The sequence below is a fragment of the Jaculus jaculus genome, chromosome 11, assembly GCF_020740685.1.
Source record: "Jaculus jaculus isolate mJacJac1 chromosome 11, mJacJac1.mat.Y.cur, whole genome shotgun sequence".
Taxonomy (NCBI): domain Eukaryota; kingdom Metazoa; phylum Chordata; class Mammalia; order Rodentia; family Dipodidae; genus Jaculus; species Jaculus jaculus.
In genome coordinates this window covers 112,381,479-112,397,971 of record NC_059112.1, presented here as the reverse complement: position 1 = coordinate 112,397,971, position 16,493 = coordinate 112,381,479, and the positions used below count along the sequence as shown (strand labels likewise).

The following is a 16,493-nucleotide window of genomic DNA, read 5'->3' as shown; positions in this document are numbered from 1 at the left end:
TTTTTTTCTTTTTTTAATTTGAGGTAGAAGGAAAGAGGCAGATAGAATGGGTGTGCTAGGCCTCTAGCTATAGCCACTGCAAATGAACACCAGACTCAAGCGCCACCTAGTGCATTTGGCTTTACTTGGGTTCCAGGGAATTGACTCTGGGTCCTTAGGCTTTGCAGGCAAATGCCTTAACGACTAAGTCATTTCTCCCGCCACTGATTTGGTTTTGAGTAGGACTTGGGTTGCCCTAGTTACATATCCCATTGGCCGATCACCTTCGCAGCGCTCAGGAGCAGGTCCCCTCCCTTAACCCAGCTGTCGTCCTCCCTTGGGTGGCTTCTGCCCTGCTATCCAAGGGTCAGCCTGCTGGCGTGCCCCGTGGTCCTAGCCCTACTGTCAGCTGTGCAATACAGTATGTTTCCGGGGAGCTTGGTAGGACCCTGGGTCTCCTTGCTGTAGCATTGCAGAGGACAGGTGTGTTTCCTGCCAGCTGCTCAGCTTTCAGGCAGAAACAGTCCGTTGTGTGGGGGAGGAGCAGCTGGACCTCGGAATGCTCAAAGCCACTGTTTGGGGTAGGTCACAGGGACGGGAGTAGTTAGGCAATGCTTCCTCAAGGTGGAGGCAGGCACCCGTGCTGAGCCCAGGAAACTGCATGACAAGGGTTTTGGCTGCTGCCCCTTGAACTGTTCCAGTTCCCGCTTCGTGGAAGGATTTTCCGCAGCATGAAGCTTTCGGGAGCAGTGCGCGGGCGCGGACTCTGAGGGGGCTGGCTCTACCCAGGGTGCGTGCGCGTGCCGTGGCTGCGTGTGCGCGGGGCGGGCGTCTCCGTGACGCGGTCTGAGCGCGGCGCGCGCCGAGCAGAGCAGGCGGAGCGGGCCGGCCGGGGCGGAGCGGAGTGGTCCGCAGAGCAGCCCCTCCCGGCCTCGGCCGACCCCGGCCCCGGGCCAGGCTCTATGGACAGGAGCTCGCTGCTGCAGCTCATCCAGGAGCAGGTGCGTGGGGTGCGGGCGGGGGCGCCTCTGTCCTGGTACCCTTTCCGCCGGCGCGGGACTGAGGGGAGGGACCGTGTTCGCAGAGGGCCCCGCGGGGCAGCTGCCTGACTTTGGCGCCCCTTCCCTGAACGACCTTGGCTCCAGTGCATGAGACCCCGACCCAGGAGAAGGTTGGCGCCACAGGCTTCAGGGGAAAAAAGCAGGGTGGTGGTTCTCAGACTTGGACCCTCCCCCTGGGTAGGGTGAAAAGGAGGTGGGGGAGCCACTGGACCCAGCCGTCGTGCCCTCCCAGAGCGCGGTGTTGAACTAGCTGGTCCCAGCAAAACAGGCATTGGCTGGAGCGAAGGTCCAGAGCTCTCCCACCCAGCCTGGCTCAGCCTTGTGGTCTGGGGTTGGCACACCCTCAGGCCTGCGGCTCCCCCACCTCAGCAGCTGGATCCTGAGAACACAGGCTTCATTGGAGCGGACACCTTTGCTGGTCTGGTGCATAGCCATGAGCTGCCCCTGGACCCCGCCAAGTTGGACATGCTGGTGGCCTTGGCCCAGAGCAACGAGCGCGGCCAGGTCTGCTACCAGGAGCTGGTGGACCTGGTCAGTGCCACGGTGTGTGGGCAGCAGGGGTGGGCCCCAGGCCTGGCCAGGCATAGAGTCCTGTTCTTAACAGGGTGGGAAAAGGGCCTCTCACTGTGTAGAGCTTGTGGACCTTGGGCAGCGTGGGGCAGGGCCTCTGACTTAAAGAGCAAGGAAGTTCACTAGGGCAGGGTGCCACAAGATTGGTACCATTGCCCATGCTCAGGCCCCTGCCCCTCAGATCAGTAGCAAGCGCTCCAGTAGCTTCAAACGGGCCATTGCTAATGGACAGCGGGCACTGCCCCGGGATGGGCTGCTGGATGAGCCGGGCCTGGGCGTCTACAAGAGGTTTGTGCGTTATGTGGCTTACGAGATCCTGCCCTGTGAGATGGACCGCCGTTGGTACTTCTATCGGCACCGCAACTGCCCACCCCCCGTGTTCATGGCCTCTGTCACCCTTGCCCAGGTGGGTCTGACTGCTCACTGCTCCAGTGGCCTCCCTAGTTCCTGGTGTTGACCAGCTTGGACACTCTTGTCTCTAGATTATTGTGTTCCTGTGCTATGGGGCACGACTCAACAAGTGGGTGCTGCAGACCTACCACCCCGAATACATGAAGAGCCCTCTTGTGTACCACCCTGGACACCGCGCACGAGCCTGGCGCTTTCTCACCTACATGTTCATGCATGTCGGGTGAGTGGGCCTTGGCTTGAGAGCCCACCCTCTGCACCTGTTCACTGACGCTGCTGCAGGCTTGGCTCAGCCTAGGGGGAAGGGTGCAGCCACTTGAGGCAGGTCTGGGGTGGGCGGGCACACAGCTGATTGCATCTCCTATGCTTGTTCGCCCCTATGTGGCCAGGCTGGAGCAGCTGGGGTTCAATGCCCTTCTGCAGTTGATGATTGGGGTGCCCTTGGAGATGGTGCATGGCCTACTCCGTATCAGCCTGCTCTACCTAGCGGGCGTGCTGGCAGGTGAGGCAGGCGAGGGTGGGGGGCTGCCCATCTCGCTGGCCAGCTATGCCCTCACCCCACCCTTTGTCCACACAGGCTCCCTGACGGTCTCCATCACTGACATGCGTGCCCCCGTAGTGGGGGGCTCTGGTGGGGTTTACGCACTCTGCTCAGCACACCTGGCCAACGTTGTCATGGTAACAGGGCTGACCTGCGGGTGATGTGGGAAAGGGGGCATACTGGGCATGCCTCACAGCCTCTGTCTGCCTGCCCCAATCAGAATTGGGCTGGGATGCGGTGTCCCTACAAGCTGCTGAGGATGGTGCTGGCCTTGGTGTGCAGTGAGTAGGGGGCCAGGTGGGGGGTGGGGAGCCCTCTGCCTACAGACAGGGCCCCTCCCACCTGTTGCTCCCTCTGCAGTGAGTTCCGAGGTGGGCCGGGCTGTGTGGCTGCGCTTCTCCCCGCCGCTGCCTGCCTCTGGCCCACAGCCCAGCTTCATGGCACACCTGGCTGGCGCAGTAGTGGGCGTGAGCATGGGCCTCACCATCCTGCGCAGCTATGAGGAGCGCCTGAGGGACCAGTGCGGATGGTGGGTGGTGCTGCTCGCCTACGGCACCTTCCTGCTCTTCGCCATCTTTTGGAACGTCTTTGCCTACGACTTGCTGGGTGCCCACATCCCTCCTCCACCCTGACCTGCTCCCCAAGGCCATATGGCTAGAGTCTGGCCTACAGTGGGCCAGTCACCAGGTGGGCCTGCATGTCTGCCCTCGGAATGGACCTCTCAGGGCTGCTTCTCTCCGCAGGGGCAGGTGGGCCCTGTGGTCTACTGGGTTGAAGCCAGGTCTCAACACAGCCTTGGCTGTCCCCTCCCAAGCTGGGTGGAGGGCTGCTCAACCAGGGCTGGAGGGTTCTGAATGTGGTCCCAGAAGAGACCCCATCCCACTTAACCACCCTGGAAGGACTTGCAGTCTGAGCCTTTTTGGAGAATGAATAAATATTTTACATGGCATTAGGCAGCTATCCTGAGGCTCTTGAGGCTTGTCTGCCCACTTCCCCCAGGCAAGAGACCCTTCCCCTTCAGGAGGGCCTGGACTTACTTCACACTGCCAGTCTGCACCTGGTATAAGGTGCTAGCATTACTCCCCAGGGCCTGGGCCAGGGCACTGGCTGTGTCTCTGCAGGTGAGGCGGCTGGATAAAGATTATGAGCCTTCAGGTCAAGGCGAGCTCAGCAAGCATTTATTGTGTACATTAAGGGTTCCCAAGCCTGCTGTTCTGATTTCAGTCTCCCCACCACAGAGACAGGTGAACACGCCCCAAGCTAGAACCATGTTCATTTGGCCGGATCCTGTGCTTGGCAGAGCTACAGTCTTCGTGGACGGCCCAACTGGGGCCAAGTTTGGCAACACGTTTGAGCAATAGGTTCTGCCCCCAAACCCAGGAGCACAGTGCTGTCTCCCCAAGGTGAGGCGTTCGTCCTTGAGGCTCTGGCTAACGAGGATAATGGGGACTTTGGGGTCTAGGGACACCAAGCCATTGGCATCTTGATGGGGTTCTAGATGTCCTCCCAGTCCCAAACAGTTGGCTCACCTCGACTCAGGGCTGCAGCGTGCTCTCGCACCTGGCCCAGCTACAGTAGGTAGTACTTACAGGGTGTATTGCGGGGCGGGTAGGCCAGGCACCAGGGCCTCATTGAAAACCTACTACTTTGGGTGCTCCGGCCACCAGGACGACCACAGGAAGTGACAGGGACACTGTAGGGATAATCCAGAGTTAATCTGGAGGCCACCACCTCCAGTTTAGGCAAGGACGCTCCGGACTCACCCGAGGCGCTGGCGGGTCCCACACGGCCGAGCGCGCACTAGTGGGTGACTGCAGCACTTATGTCCGGCAGGACGTGGAAGGCGGCGGTCGGGCGCTGCACCACCAGCTACTCCAAGCCCCACTGCAAACGACCCAGGCGGGTAGGGTCAAAGGTCCCAGACGCTGGCACTCTAGAAGGAGGTCAGCCTACCCAAGCCCCGCCCCTTGAGCACCCGCTCCGGGAAGACCGCCCCTCACTGCCGGCTTCCTGGCCTGCAACCGCTGCGGCTCCTCTTGAGTCACGTGCTTCTCCGCTCGGCCCTCGATGGCCGCAGCCTAGGGAGCCGCGGTGAGGGAAGTCGGGTCATCCTTGCCGCCCTGCCAGCGCTCCAGAGCTTCCAAACTCCCTCGGGTTCCCGCAGCATCTCCCGGCGCAGGGCCGGGACGGCGGCCATGCTGGCGGGGGCGGGGTCTAGGGCGGAGGGGCGGGGCCGGTACCGGCCCGCCCCCAGGCTGTCCGCGGCGCAGCTCCGCCCGCGCTCACGTGTCTTCCCGCCAGCTCCTCCCTGCGCCGGAAGTTCCGGTGGCGGATCGCCGGGCCGGGCCGGGCCGAGCGTATCGCGCCGCGGGCTGCGGAACTGGGCGGCCGGGCGCGGAGCCCAAGCCGTGCCGCGCGGCGCCATGAAGGGCAAGGAAGAGAAGGAGGGCGGCGCACGGCTGGGTGCCGGTGGCGGCAGCCCTGAGAAGAGCCCGAGCGCCCAGGAACTCAAGGAGCAGGGCAACCGGCTCTTCGTGGGCCGCAAGTACCCGGAGGCGGCGGCCTGCTACGGCCGCGCCATCGTGAGTGCGCGAGGCGGGGGCGGGGCCCGGCGCGCCTCCCAGCCCCGCCGTCCCGGGTCGCGAAGACTCGGTAGCGAGCTGGTTCTACAGGCTCCCGGGGCTGGTTGCCGAGAACTGGTGGGCGGGATGCTGAGGCGAGCTGGAGGGCAGGAACCCTTGCCCCTTGAGAACCCCCAAGCTCAAAGCTGGGTACAGGTTTAGGAAACACAAAAGCAGTTGGAGTCTAGAGGGCGGGCTCAGCCGGAATCCCGAGTTCGAGTAACCCGGAGCTTCGTTTCTCGATGCCAGTCGTGGGCTGGGCGATACCAGGGTAATTGGGCTGTTAGCTTGCTGGGACACAGGGGTGCCAGATGTGTGTGTACCCTCATGCTGTCTGGCCTTGGTCCCCAGACTCGAAACCCTTTGGTGGCGGTGTACTACACCAACCGAGCCCTATGCTACTTGAAGATGCAGCAGCCTGAACAGGCATTGGCCGACTGCCGGCGTGCTCTGGAGCTTGATGGGCAGTCAGTGAAGGCCCACTTCTTCCTGGGTCAATGCCAGCTAGAGATGGAGAGCTACGATGAGGCCATCGCCAATCTACAGCGAGGTGGGCTGACAAGCTACCTGACTCATAGACACCTTGGGGCCAGGTGAGTGGACTGCCAGTGACTTGAAGTGTCCACTCCCTCAGCCTACAGTTTGGCCAAGGAGCAGCGGCTCAACTTTGGGGATGACATCCCCAGCGCCCTGCGTATTGCTAAAAAGAAGCGCTGGAATAGCATTGAGGAGCGGCGTATCCACCAGGAGAGCGAGCTGCACTCCTACCTCACCAGACTCATTGCTGCAGAGCGCGAAAGGTGGGTCCCTCCCCCAACAGGCTACCGTCAGGCTGTCGCTGAGTCACCAGCACAGGTGTTTATTGAAGGCCAACGCTGGCACACAGGAAGCTGAGGGGGAAAGAGGCCTGCTGTGGGGTGGGCTCTGGTGTCTTCTGTTCACGTCCATCTCTGACCAGCTCCTGTCTGATCTTCAGGGAGCTGGAAGAGTGTCAGAGGAACCACGATGGTGACGAGGATGATGGGCATATCCGAGCCCAGCAGGCCTGCATTGAAGCCAAGCACGTGAGAGCGCCCCTGGTCCACATGTGGGTCTGTGTATGATCGTGTGGCAGCGAGGTTCCTTAGCCCACAGTGGATCTGTCAGCCAACATGTGACCCGAGTGTCCCTCCTATCTGACACAGGGTGGTGGGTTGTGTGTGTACAGGTTTGAGTTGTGCACACTGGTGCTCCATTCTTTGCAGGACAAGTACATGGCAGACATGGATGAGCTCTTCTCTCAGGTGGATGAGAAGAGAAAGGTGAGTGTTCTTGAAGCCTGTGAGTCCAGGGCCTGGAGTGGTGTCCCCTTCCCCGTCCCTGATACTGTCCTATTGTGCTATAGAAGAGAGATATCCCCGACTACCTGTGTGGCAAGATCAGCTTTGAGCTGATGCGGGAACCCTGTATTACACCCAGTGGCATTACTTATGACCGCAAGGACATTGAGGAGCACCTGCAGGTAAGGGCCTATGGACACTGGAAGCAGGACCAGATGTGTAACTCCAGCTACTGAGTGCTGTGACCGTGTTGTTGCAGCGTGTGGGCCACTTTGACCCTGTCACTCGGAGCCCTCTGACCCAGGAACAGCTCATCCCGAACTTGGCCATGAAGGAGGTCATCGATGCGTTCATCTCTGAGAACGGCTGGGTAGAGGACTACTGAGATCCCTCGTTCCGCCTTGCCTGGCACTGTAGCCCAGGAGGGTCCTGGGACACAAGCCCCTGTCCCAGTACATCGTTTGTGTCCCTGGGCCTGCCCCCATCAGTCCTGCTGGTGGGCTGTGGACTGCTCCCCCTCAGAATACCCCTTGCTGGGCCATGAGCCTCTCCTGTCCCCCTTCTAGGCTGGGAAGCAGCTGAGGGTGGGCTGGGCTGAGGTTGCTGCTGCTGCTGCTGCCACTGTCCTGTAATAAAGTCTGTGAGCACCATTTGGGTACATGTTGGTACCATGAGCTCTGGTTAGCCAAGGAAGGTAGAGATGAAAACACTGGTGTCCAGATTGAGTGTGGCGTGCCACCAGCGATCAGGGAAATACAGCACCTGACAGGGAATGGGGCATAGGAATTAGCTGGGGGCCCTTCTGGCTTAGCCCAGCCCCCTCCTACCAGTCACTGACCTCACCAGCCTGGATGGTACACTCCAGGGGCCGTTCAGATGGTGCCAGGGATGGGTATGTGTCCTGGAGCCAGGCCAGTGTGGTCTTGTTGGGGTGAAACTCAGGTTTCTTTTCAGGAGGGTAGAGGAACCAGCGCTGGCAGCAAGATAGTAATGTCATTCCCATGCTTAGCTTGGCAAGCTCCAAGTGTCAGTTCCCACCCATACTGTACTGACCTTGCGACCATAGATCACTTCTGAGAACCCAGGCCCATGCCAGTGGAAGGGCACCCCAGAACCTGCTCCTGTGGGGTCAGTTATAGGCAGTTGATGATTAAACTTACCCTGCTCTGGCCTCCCCAAATACCATTCAGGTGGAGCTCCCACCTGCAATTCCAAAGCTATAAGCTGGAGTGGTTCCAAGCAGACGAAATGGAGGTGCAGAGTAGAGCTGGAAGAGTGGTGCCCACTCCGTGAAGTTGTTGTCACCAAAAAAGTACAGGGTATCTGCCAGCAGAGAACATGGGCAAGAGACATTGGTACCTGGAGACTTGCAAGTGCTCCATCCGCCACTACTGCCCAGGGCTAGCTCACCATTGCCTAGGGAGGCGGGGTCCTGGGGGCGCAGCAGCTGCTCCACATACTCCTGGAAGGGCAGGTCCACTGTGAGAAGGGATCCGTCAGGACTGTCAGGTCCTACCTTATGAACGCGGGCAAACAGGTAGGCTTTGAGGGGTGTGGCAGCTCACCTTTCTGGTAGGAGTAGGTGTTGGCAGTGCTCAGGCGGACCACGTTATTCCCAAAGGAGGCCAGCAGCTTTTCTCGGGAGCACAGGGCCCGGAATCTCTGCGGAGGCCAGGAAATTAAGCAGCTGGTCAGCTGAGCGGGGCCAGACGCCCACAAAGGGCGCGAACACTCACCGAGTTGTCTGTGAGTCCCTGCAGGACGACGGGCCTGAGGAAGGCGTAGCTGTAGAGAGTACCAAAAGTTGTACGGAGGTCAGACTGCGGGTCGCCCACGGCGCCGGCTCGCCCTAGCCAGGGACCACGTACCGCTGCACGAATTCGGCGTAGGTGAGGTCGGCACGACGCTCCACAGTGCAGCGCTCTTCCTCCGTCACCACCTCGGCCGCGCCCCGCCGCCTACGGACACCGCGGGTCAGTGCGGCCCACCCGCCCCGCGTTCCCCACACCCTGCCCCGCCCGTCCCCGCCGCTCACCAGCCCCCGTCGCCATCGCCCGGCTCGGCTGCAGGCTGAGCCACAGCCAGCAGCGTCCACAGTATGAGCAGCACTCCAGGACCCGCAGCCCCCGCCATGAGCCCGGCCGCGTCGCCGCGCAGCACGCCGGGAATGCGCGCGTGCCCGCGCACCATTGGCCGGCCATCCCGTCGTCGGGGCAACCAACAGCCTGCCGCAGCCCCTGAGGCCTGGCTCGCTCCGCCCCCAAGCATGTCAGCTGGGCGGGACCAAGAGCGCTCGGAACCGCCCTCAGCCCTGGGACAGCCGCGTGGCGCAAGCGAGTAACAGGCGTCCTGACAGCAGCTCTCGCCTTTTATTGGGTTTACAGGTTCCAGCCACCTGCCTTCCTGGCACAAGAGATGGGCACGAGGTCGCATGCCTTGGTCCGGTGGGCCTCTGGGTTGAGTTGCGGAAGCTGTCCCATGGCAGGCAAGGTCAGGAGTATTCGCAGAGGTGACCGCAGCCCGCAGGGCACTGGGAACTGCCCTCCAGCCACTTCATGATGTGCTGCAGGTGGCCACCATGACTGCAGCCCTGGCACCACACAAACAGACCCTTGACCACATGGTGGCAGACGGCACACATGCTGGCACAGCGGTGGCACCTGGGGGCGGGAAAGGTCACTCAGCTCTGGGTTTCGCAGCTGACCTGTCTGTGGCAGGAGCCCTACAATCCCACTTCCCCACCTGTCGCAGACCCAGCCACGGCTGCTCATGGGCCGCTTGCAGTGGCTGCAGTTGACATGCAGCGTGGTGGAGGCTTGGTTGAGGCAGCTGATGGAGCGGCTGGTGCTGAGTTTTACCACCTCATTGGACACATTCCAGAGGCAGAAGCGTTGCAGCAGGTCAATATAAGACGTGTACCAGTGCTCCTGTGAGGAAGGGAGGGATCTCGGTCAGTGCTGCCAGGCACACTGAGACAGAGGGGTCACAGTGGAAGGACAGGCTCAGGTGAGGAAACAGCTGGTCCAGGGAAAGTTCTCGATCACACACCTGGGTCTGCTCGTCAATGTCCTTGCGCACTCTCTCACCCAGCACGATGAGGACAGACACAGCCATCTGCACATCACCCTGCTCAGCGTAGAAGCGCAGCATGTCTCGTACCAGCACACTGAAGAAGTCGGGTGGCAGGCGGTTGTCATAGAGTGCATGTGAGACAGACAAGAGGGAGAAGGAGGAGTCCACTGGCACCAGGGAGGCTGTGTCTGCCTCACTGCCGCTTACATGGGGAGAATCAGCCTTGTCCTGCAGGTGCTCTGGCCCAGAGGGTGTGTCCACGATCTCATGGCGCAGTGGAAAGGCCTCCTGTGGCAGCACGTACTCAGGTTCCTCGGCTGGGAGATGGGTGAGGAAAGGTGCACCTGAACCTAAGCCCCTACACTCCCCCACTGGCCCCTGCTCATGGTGCCATGTGCTGGGCTGACTTTCTGCCACCCCCAGCCCTGACCCCACACACCCACCCCCAGCCCCTGCTCACGGTGCACGTGTTCTGGGTCCAGTGGATACAGCTCGTCCTCCTCGCCCTCTACATCACCCAGTAGGTAGTCGGCAGGCACGTCACTGCCCTCAGTTTCCTCATTATCTGTCCAGCAGGAAAAAGCATTCAAGGAGAAAGCTTGCTGTGGGACTCCCCAGCACCACTGTCTTTAATATCCCCTACCCATCCTCTAGCCTACCCTCATTGGTGATGAGTGTAGCTGAGGAATCAAGCAGAACTGTGTCGCTCCGTGTGTCCCCTTTGCTGCGGTCTAGCCTTGTCTCACTGCCCAGACCTGGGCCCATATCCTTCAGATTAAAGCTGGGGACAGGGAAGATTTGTGAGTAGCCGGCCCCCAGCAGTCCACCCTTGGTGGCAACAGTCCCAGGATCTACCTGTTCATGAGCGGCAGGCCACAGGAACTGCCTTTGCCCATGCTGTGGTTGAGGTTGGTGGACGGCACCAGGCCAGGGCTACAGTAGATGATCCGCAGCATGGTCCATGTCTGTGCTACCTAGAGGCAGGTACTGGCCACTCAGGGGTCCTGAGCACCCAGCAGACCCCCCTCAGCCTGAACAGAATCACACACCAAGAAATGGCTTGAACCACCCGACTGGGAAAACCATGGCACACGGGGAAGGCAGAAACCGCAGTCTCCACCCTAACAGCTGTGAGGCAGCAGGGATTAGTAAGAGGACCAGTGGGGTGAAGATGGCATGCAGGAAACAGCTACAACACCAACATCAAGGCAGAAGAGGGAGTTGTGGGCACATGACTCCCCAGGCCCCACCCCTGAGGATGGCCTTAGGGTCTGGTCCACTCTGGCCCAATCTAATCCTGCCACCCTGAAATACTGAGCAAAGGCTGATGTGGCAACCAACAGGCATCCAGCTACTATGCCATGTCATGAACCCTAGGTACCTGAGCCCCACCTACCTGGTTGCGACCAAGCTCCCGAGCCACCTTTGCATTGTGGTCACAGAGCTCAGCTAGTGGCCGGCCTGCCAGAGCATAACGTTCAGCTGTGTCCACAAACCAGCTCATACTGCCACCACCGAGCTCTGTTTCAAAGACGCTGAGGGCACTGGAGGCCAGGCCCGAAAAGGGCTCAGCAGGGTCAAGCTTGCGCTTGAAGAAGATGGGGTGGCGTCGGTCACCACCATAGGGCTTGCGCCCAGATTCAGTAGCCACCAAGCTCTCCTTGGCAGCAAAGGCCAGATCCCCAAAGAGGCCATAGCAGAGGCCCTCAGGGTTGGCACGCTCGACAGGCTGGCTTGCATCACGGAATAGGTGCTGGCACAGTGTGCTGTCCTTGGAGCCAGAGAGCAGGAAGGAGGGGTCGTGTGGGTGGCGCCAGGCAATGCCTGTAGTGACATCACGATGTTCTTCAAACATAGCAGCTGGTACAAAGGGTCGGCGCACATCCCACACGTAGATGTTGTGATCCACCATCATGGAGCATGTGGCCAGATGGTGACGGCACTCGGGTCGCCACTTGACTCGGGCCACTGAGGCAATGGTCTGCACGCAGTGCATCTCCTTAGCACGGTGTGTTGTCATGTCCCAGACCTTCACCATCTTATCACGCCCACCTGTGGCCAACCAGCCCCTGTGCGGAAGGCCCACCCAAGACATCAGTGACCTTTCCTGAGGGAAAAGAGACACCCAGCCTTGCTTCACCCTGCTATCTCCCAGCCTGGTGATGACAGAATTCTCCTAGCCCCACTGCCCCCATATCCCCATATGCCACACCTGTCCTCCGGGTGCCAGTCACAGCAGAAGACAGGCCCATTGTGGGCTGTGAACATTCTCTCACATCGGTCAGGTCGACGGATGTCCCAGAGCTGAACGTTGCCATTCTCAAAGGTAGAGGCGAAGGTAAAGTAGTCTCGGATACTGAACTGCACATCTCGCACACTCTCAGACTGGCCTGCAGGCATACACCAGCGGAGGCAGCAGTGAGGGGGCTGGCCCACAAGGGACAGAGGGAGCCCTTAGAGTGACTACAGAATGGTGTTACATAGTTGCCTGTGGCCATGCCAGGAGGCATATGGGATGGTGGATATACCACCAGGGTGGGTCGCCAGAGCAAGTGTTTTTTCTTTTCCCTTTGTGGTAGGGTCTCACTCTAGCCCAGGCTAACCTGGAATTTATTAAGTAGTCTCAGGGTGGCCTCGAACTCATGGTGATCCTCCTACCTTTGCCTCCCAAGTGCTGGGATTGAAGGCGTGCACCACCATGCCTGGCTCCCAGCAGCTGTTTTGCACCACCATGCCTGGCTCCCAGCAGGTGTTTTTTGAAAACTTGCAGGCCCCAAATTCTCCTGGATTCTGCCCAGGCAAAGTGGCAGTCAAGCCTCAGGAAGATCTATCTGAGGCTGGGGGACAGGGATAGGAGTCTAGCCTAGCTGTCTGTCAGACTGCACTGAGGCCAAGGCCTGTGGGAGACCCAAGGAGCAAAGGAAGGTGACTTAGTCTATGTTCAACTCTTCTTCTTCAGGTTGGAGCTGCCTGATCAGTTATAAATTCTCCAAGGCCCCAGGCTTGTGCTTCAGTGGTTTTCAACAAGGAGGAGCAGTGAGAGCTGGCTCAGGGAAATCAGGGAGCTAGGCCTGCTTTGAAGGAGGCTTTGGGGTAACTAGACGGCATACCTCACCCACTCCGTATCCCAGGGTCGAGAGCCCTGGAGATCCAGGTCAACTTGTTGCAATGAGGCAGGGTGAAGCAAGGTGAAAGGAAGGTGTCCAACCAGTGGTCCGCCCACCCACCCACCCACTGGGTTATGTCTGCAAACTCTGCCCTCCCTCTTAGCCACCTCCACTTTCAATTCCTGCCAGCTCTGTCTCCTGCCTATTTCCCACCAGCAATTCCTGGGTTCATCCTTCACCTGGGCATGCCCCCCCCTCCCACTGCCCTGCTGACTCCACCCACTCTTGCAGTACTAGCTGGCCTCTAGGAGCACATCAGCACCTTTGATGAATGAGGCACTTCTCAGCCTGTTGGGACTGGTCTGAAACCTACAGAGACGCAAACCTGCCCTGACCAGCCTCTTTGGGCCTCACCGGAAAAGGTGCTGACAGAGTCCTTTCTGCGGAGGTCAAAGCATTTCATGAAGCCATCTTGGGAGCCGCTGAGCAGCACATGGGCCTCTGTGGGGTGGAAGCAGACTTTGTTCACCGTGCGCTTGTGTTCTGTGAACAGCTGGTCCTGCTTGTTGCGGGATGGCCGACCTAGGTTCCACGTGACCACCACGCCATTGGTGGCCGCTGTGGCCAACAGGTTCTCATCCATTTGGTGCCAGACAACATCGGCACAACTCAGGTTGAGTGAGGGCTTGCGGCCTACACGCAGGTTCAGCTTCTCCACGAACTGCTCCTCCTCGATGGCATAAATCTTGAAGATGCTGCGGCCTGCCACTACCACCTGTGCAGCATCACGACACACGCTGATGGCATTGGCTGGCGCATCCAGGTGGCAGTGCATAGTGCGACCCGTTAGCGCACTGCCACTCAGGGCTGTGGTCACGCGGGACATCTTTTCCATGGCTGCACGGGTGTTAGGAGCAGGAGATCAGTGAGGTGGTCTGGCCTGGTCAGCCATGGTGTTCGCAGCAGTTTGGATCTTTCACTCCGATTCAATCCTCTGTAACTGTCTGAACCTGGACTGGTCAGTTTGGGCACTACAATCAGGTGGCCAATCAACCTCAGGGAAGTTCAAACTCACTGGAGTTCTCCAAAAGGTTCTGCAGCTGCCCTTGGGCTGATCCACGTCTGACTTCCCCAGAAGATCCTATGTGGCTTCCCAGGACACCTCTGCATCCCTTCATCAGTCAGATCCCGGCAGCCACTGACCACACGGCCAGCCCCATGCCTTTGAGGGTTATGAGGCTTCCGATAGGAACGAAAATGGGAAAAGAAGACCAGAGGATAGAGCTGTTTAAGGTGCTTGGGAGGCAGCACCGAATACAGAATCCGGCGGCGCTGGGCAGGGAAGACTGCGAGATCAGGACCCGGACGCTGGTGGAGTTTCTGCCTCTAATATAAGCCAACATTTACCAAAAGTGCAGCTCCTGAGCCGCCGCACTAGTGATTCACCTCGTTCCCGCCCCTCGCCGGAAGTAGTTCTCTCCTTTTTTGCACCGCGCCGGAAGTAGGGACTGGCTCTTGGGACTCACACCATAAAGGTTCCGAGTCAGGGCACTGCACTCCTCCCTGGGCAGACGGGAATTGGGGGTCCTTGGGCTTCCTGATTCTGCTTCTGTCACTTGTCAGCGTGTTATTTTCTGTATGTGGTGCTGGGGATCAAACCCAGGGCTTCATACACCTAAGGCAAAACTATTAACTGGTCTATATCCCCATCTTTTTTTTTTTTGTTTGTTTTTCGAGGAAGGGTCTCACTCTAGCCCAGGCTGACCTGGAATTCACTATGGAGTCTCAGGGTGGCCTCGAACTCACGGCGCTCCTCCTACCTCTTCCTCCCGAGTGCTGGGTTTAAAGGCGTGAGCCACTATGCTGAGCATCCCCTCTCTCTTTTTGCAAATAAATAAATGCAAGTTTTTAATGATATTTTGGGGTTATAGAGATGATTCTGTAGTCAAGGAGCTTTCCTGCAAAGCCTAACTATACAGATTTGAATCCCCAGGACCCAGGTAAAGCCAGATGCACAAAGTGACCCATGTATCAAGAGTTCATTTCAGTGGCTGGAGGCCCTGCTATGCCCATTCTGCTGTCAACTCAACTCCCCTCCCCTCCCCTCCCCTCCCCTCCCCTCTCCCCTCCCCTCCCTTCCCCTTCCCTTCTCCCTCTCTCTCTCTTTCCCTCCCTCCCTTCCTCCCTCCCTCCCTCCTTGCAAATAAGTATTTTTTTAAAAATGTGCTGGAGGTGATGGCACATGCTTTTGATCCCAGCACTCGAGAGGCAGAGAGGTAGGAGAATCCCTGTGAGTTCAAGGCCATTCTGAGACTACATAGTGAATTCCAGGTCAGCCTTGGCTACAGTGAGACTCTAGACTCTACCTCAAGACCCCTCCAAACCAAAAAAGTTTTTTTTGTGAGGAGAAAGAGAGAGAGAGAATGAGAATGGCATGCCAGGGCCTCTTGCCACTGCCAATGAACTCTAGATTATGTGGCACTTTGTGCATTTGGCTTTATGTGGGTGCTGGAGAATTGAACCTGGATCTGTTGACCCAGGCTTTGCAATAAGCACCTTTAGCTGCTAAGTCATCTCAGCCCTATTTTCTATGTCTTTTTCAAAAAAAAATTTAATTTTTATTTATTTGAGAAAGAGAAACAGGGAGGGAGAGAGAGAGAAAGAATGGGCATGCCAGGGGCTCCAGTTACTGCAAAGGAACACCAGACAAATGCACCACTTTGTGCATCTAGCCTAGGTGAGTCCTGGGGGATTGCACCTGAGTCCTTTGGCTTTGTAAGCAAGCCTCAACTGCTAAACTATCTTTCCAGCTCCCCAGCCCTATTTTCCATTCTTTTTATTTTTTTCAAGGTAAGGTCTCACTCTAGCCCAGGCTGACCTGGAACTCACTCTGTAGCTCTCAGCTGGCCTTGAACTCATGGTGATCCTCCTACCTCTGCCTCCTCAGATGTGCACCACCATGCTTCCTTTTTATTTTTCATTTTTTTCCTTTGAGGTAGGGTCTCATTCTAGCCCAGGCTGACCTGGGATTCACTATGTAGTCTTAAGCTGGCCTCAAACTCATAGTGATTCTCCAATCCTCCTACTTCAGCCTCCTGAGTGCTGGGATCAAAGGTGTGTGCAACTGCCTCACTTGTTATTTTCATCTCAGTATTTTAATTTAATTTTATTTATTCATTTATTGGAGAGAGGCAGACAGAGAGTGTGCAGGCCAGGGCCTCTAGCCGCTGCAAACAAACTCCAGACACAAGCACCACTTTTGTTGTCTGGCTTATATGGGTACTGGGGAATCAAATCTGGGTCCTTAGGTTTCATAGGTAATCACTTTAACAGCTAAGTCATCTCTCCAGCCCAAATCTCAGTATTTTAAATATCAGTACTTAAACCTCCACTTCTGTACTGAAGCAAGTTCTGTCACCCCTAAACTGGTTCCAGAGGTTAGGTCCACTTTGTTTTCTTGGCTGCTTCTGGATCTATGGTCTTTCTCTCACCTCCATCTGAACACCACATAGCAGCTCGGTACCTCCTCTGCCTCAGTTCCCTACTGCAGTATGAATAAGTCCCAGACACCTGACCCTACCTGCCTTGGAACAGCTGCAGCTCTATCCTTGGCTCTTTGTGTCCTAGCCACAGCTCCTATCCTGCTTTCCTCCCACCATTGCATATGCTGGACCTTCCTTTCTTTGCAGAGCACGTCTTGCTTCCCACCCTCCACAGCTTAGTTCAGTGCTTATCACTGCAGGCCTTTCAGGCCACCCCACCTAATACAGTCTCACCTTCTGCAGTGCTTGTCACACCTGCCCCACTGTTTATTG

At 58.1% G+C, this 16,493-nt stretch overlaps 4 protein-coding genes across 14 annotated transcripts; 2 read left to right on the top strand and 2 right to left on the bottom strand.

Moving 5' to 3' along the window:
* The first annotated feature begins 850 nt into the window (after positions 1–850).
* Rhbdl1 (rhomboid like 1) lies at positions 851–3,519 on the top strand. 11 transcript variants are annotated; one of them, XM_045130403.1, is made up of 8 exons: positions 851–980; positions 1,410–1,544; positions 1,792–2,016; positions 2,093–2,241; positions 2,408–2,520; positions 2,596–2,696; positions 2,780–2,840; positions 2,920–3,519. In XM_045130403.1, exons 1-8 carry the CDS (start codon positions 942–944, stop codon positions 3,189–3,191), a joined length of 1,095 nt encoding a protein of 364 aa, XP_044986338.1. In that variant the 5' UTR covers positions 851–941; the 3' UTR covers positions 3,192–3,519. The 11 variants fall into 11 exon arrangements, with proteins under 11 accessions (XP_044986338.1, XP_004652184.1, XP_044986335.1 ...); XM_004652127.2 differs by having other exon boundaries at positions 1,410–1,571; XM_045130400.1 differs by having other exon boundaries at positions 1,410–1,571; positions 1,777–2,016.
* A 1,434-nt stretch (positions 3,520–4,953) lies between these two features.
* Stub1 (STIP1 homology and U-box containing protein 1) lies at positions 4,954–7,149 on the top strand. Its single transcript, XM_004652128.3, has 7 exons — positions 4,954–5,141; positions 5,532–5,730; positions 5,815–5,980; positions 6,157–6,244; positions 6,425–6,481; positions 6,565–6,681; positions 6,759–7,149. The coding sequence occupies exons 1-7, from the start codon at positions 4,983–4,985 to the stop codon at positions 6,882–6,884; spliced, it is 912 nt and encodes a 303-aa protein (XP_004652185.1). The 5' UTR covers positions 4,954–4,982; the 3' UTR covers positions 6,885–7,149.
* On the bottom strand, positions 6,019–8,636 carry Jmjd8 (jumonji domain containing 8). Its single transcript, XM_004651966.2, has 9 exons — positions 8,535–8,636; positions 8,368–8,457; positions 8,236–8,284; positions 8,065–8,161; positions 7,910–7,978; positions 7,703–7,822; positions 7,553–7,620; positions 7,338–7,472; positions 6,019–7,261 (listed from the first exon to the last, which is right to left on the bottom strand). Exons 1-9 carry the CDS (start codon positions 8,630–8,632, stop codon positions 7,181–7,183), a joined length of 807 nt encoding a protein of 268 aa, XP_004652023.2. The 5' UTR covers positions 8,633–8,636; the 3' UTR covers positions 6,019–7,180.
* A 213-nt stretch (positions 8,637–8,849) lies between these two features.
* Positions 8,850–14,130, bottom strand: Wdr24 (WD repeat domain 24). Its single transcript, XM_004652129.2, has 9 exons — positions 13,093–14,130; positions 11,784–11,961; positions 10,968–11,640; positions 10,427–10,545; positions 10,231–10,352; positions 10,032–10,136; positions 9,548–9,888; positions 9,242–9,426; positions 8,850–9,159 (listed from the first exon to the last, which is right to left on the bottom strand). Exons 1-9 carry the CDS (start codon positions 13,571–13,573, stop codon positions 8,991–8,993), a joined length of 2,373 nt encoding a protein of 790 aa, XP_004652186.1. The 5' UTR covers positions 13,574–14,130; the 3' UTR covers positions 8,850–8,990.
* Positions 14,131–16,493: the final 2,363 nt, after the last annotated feature.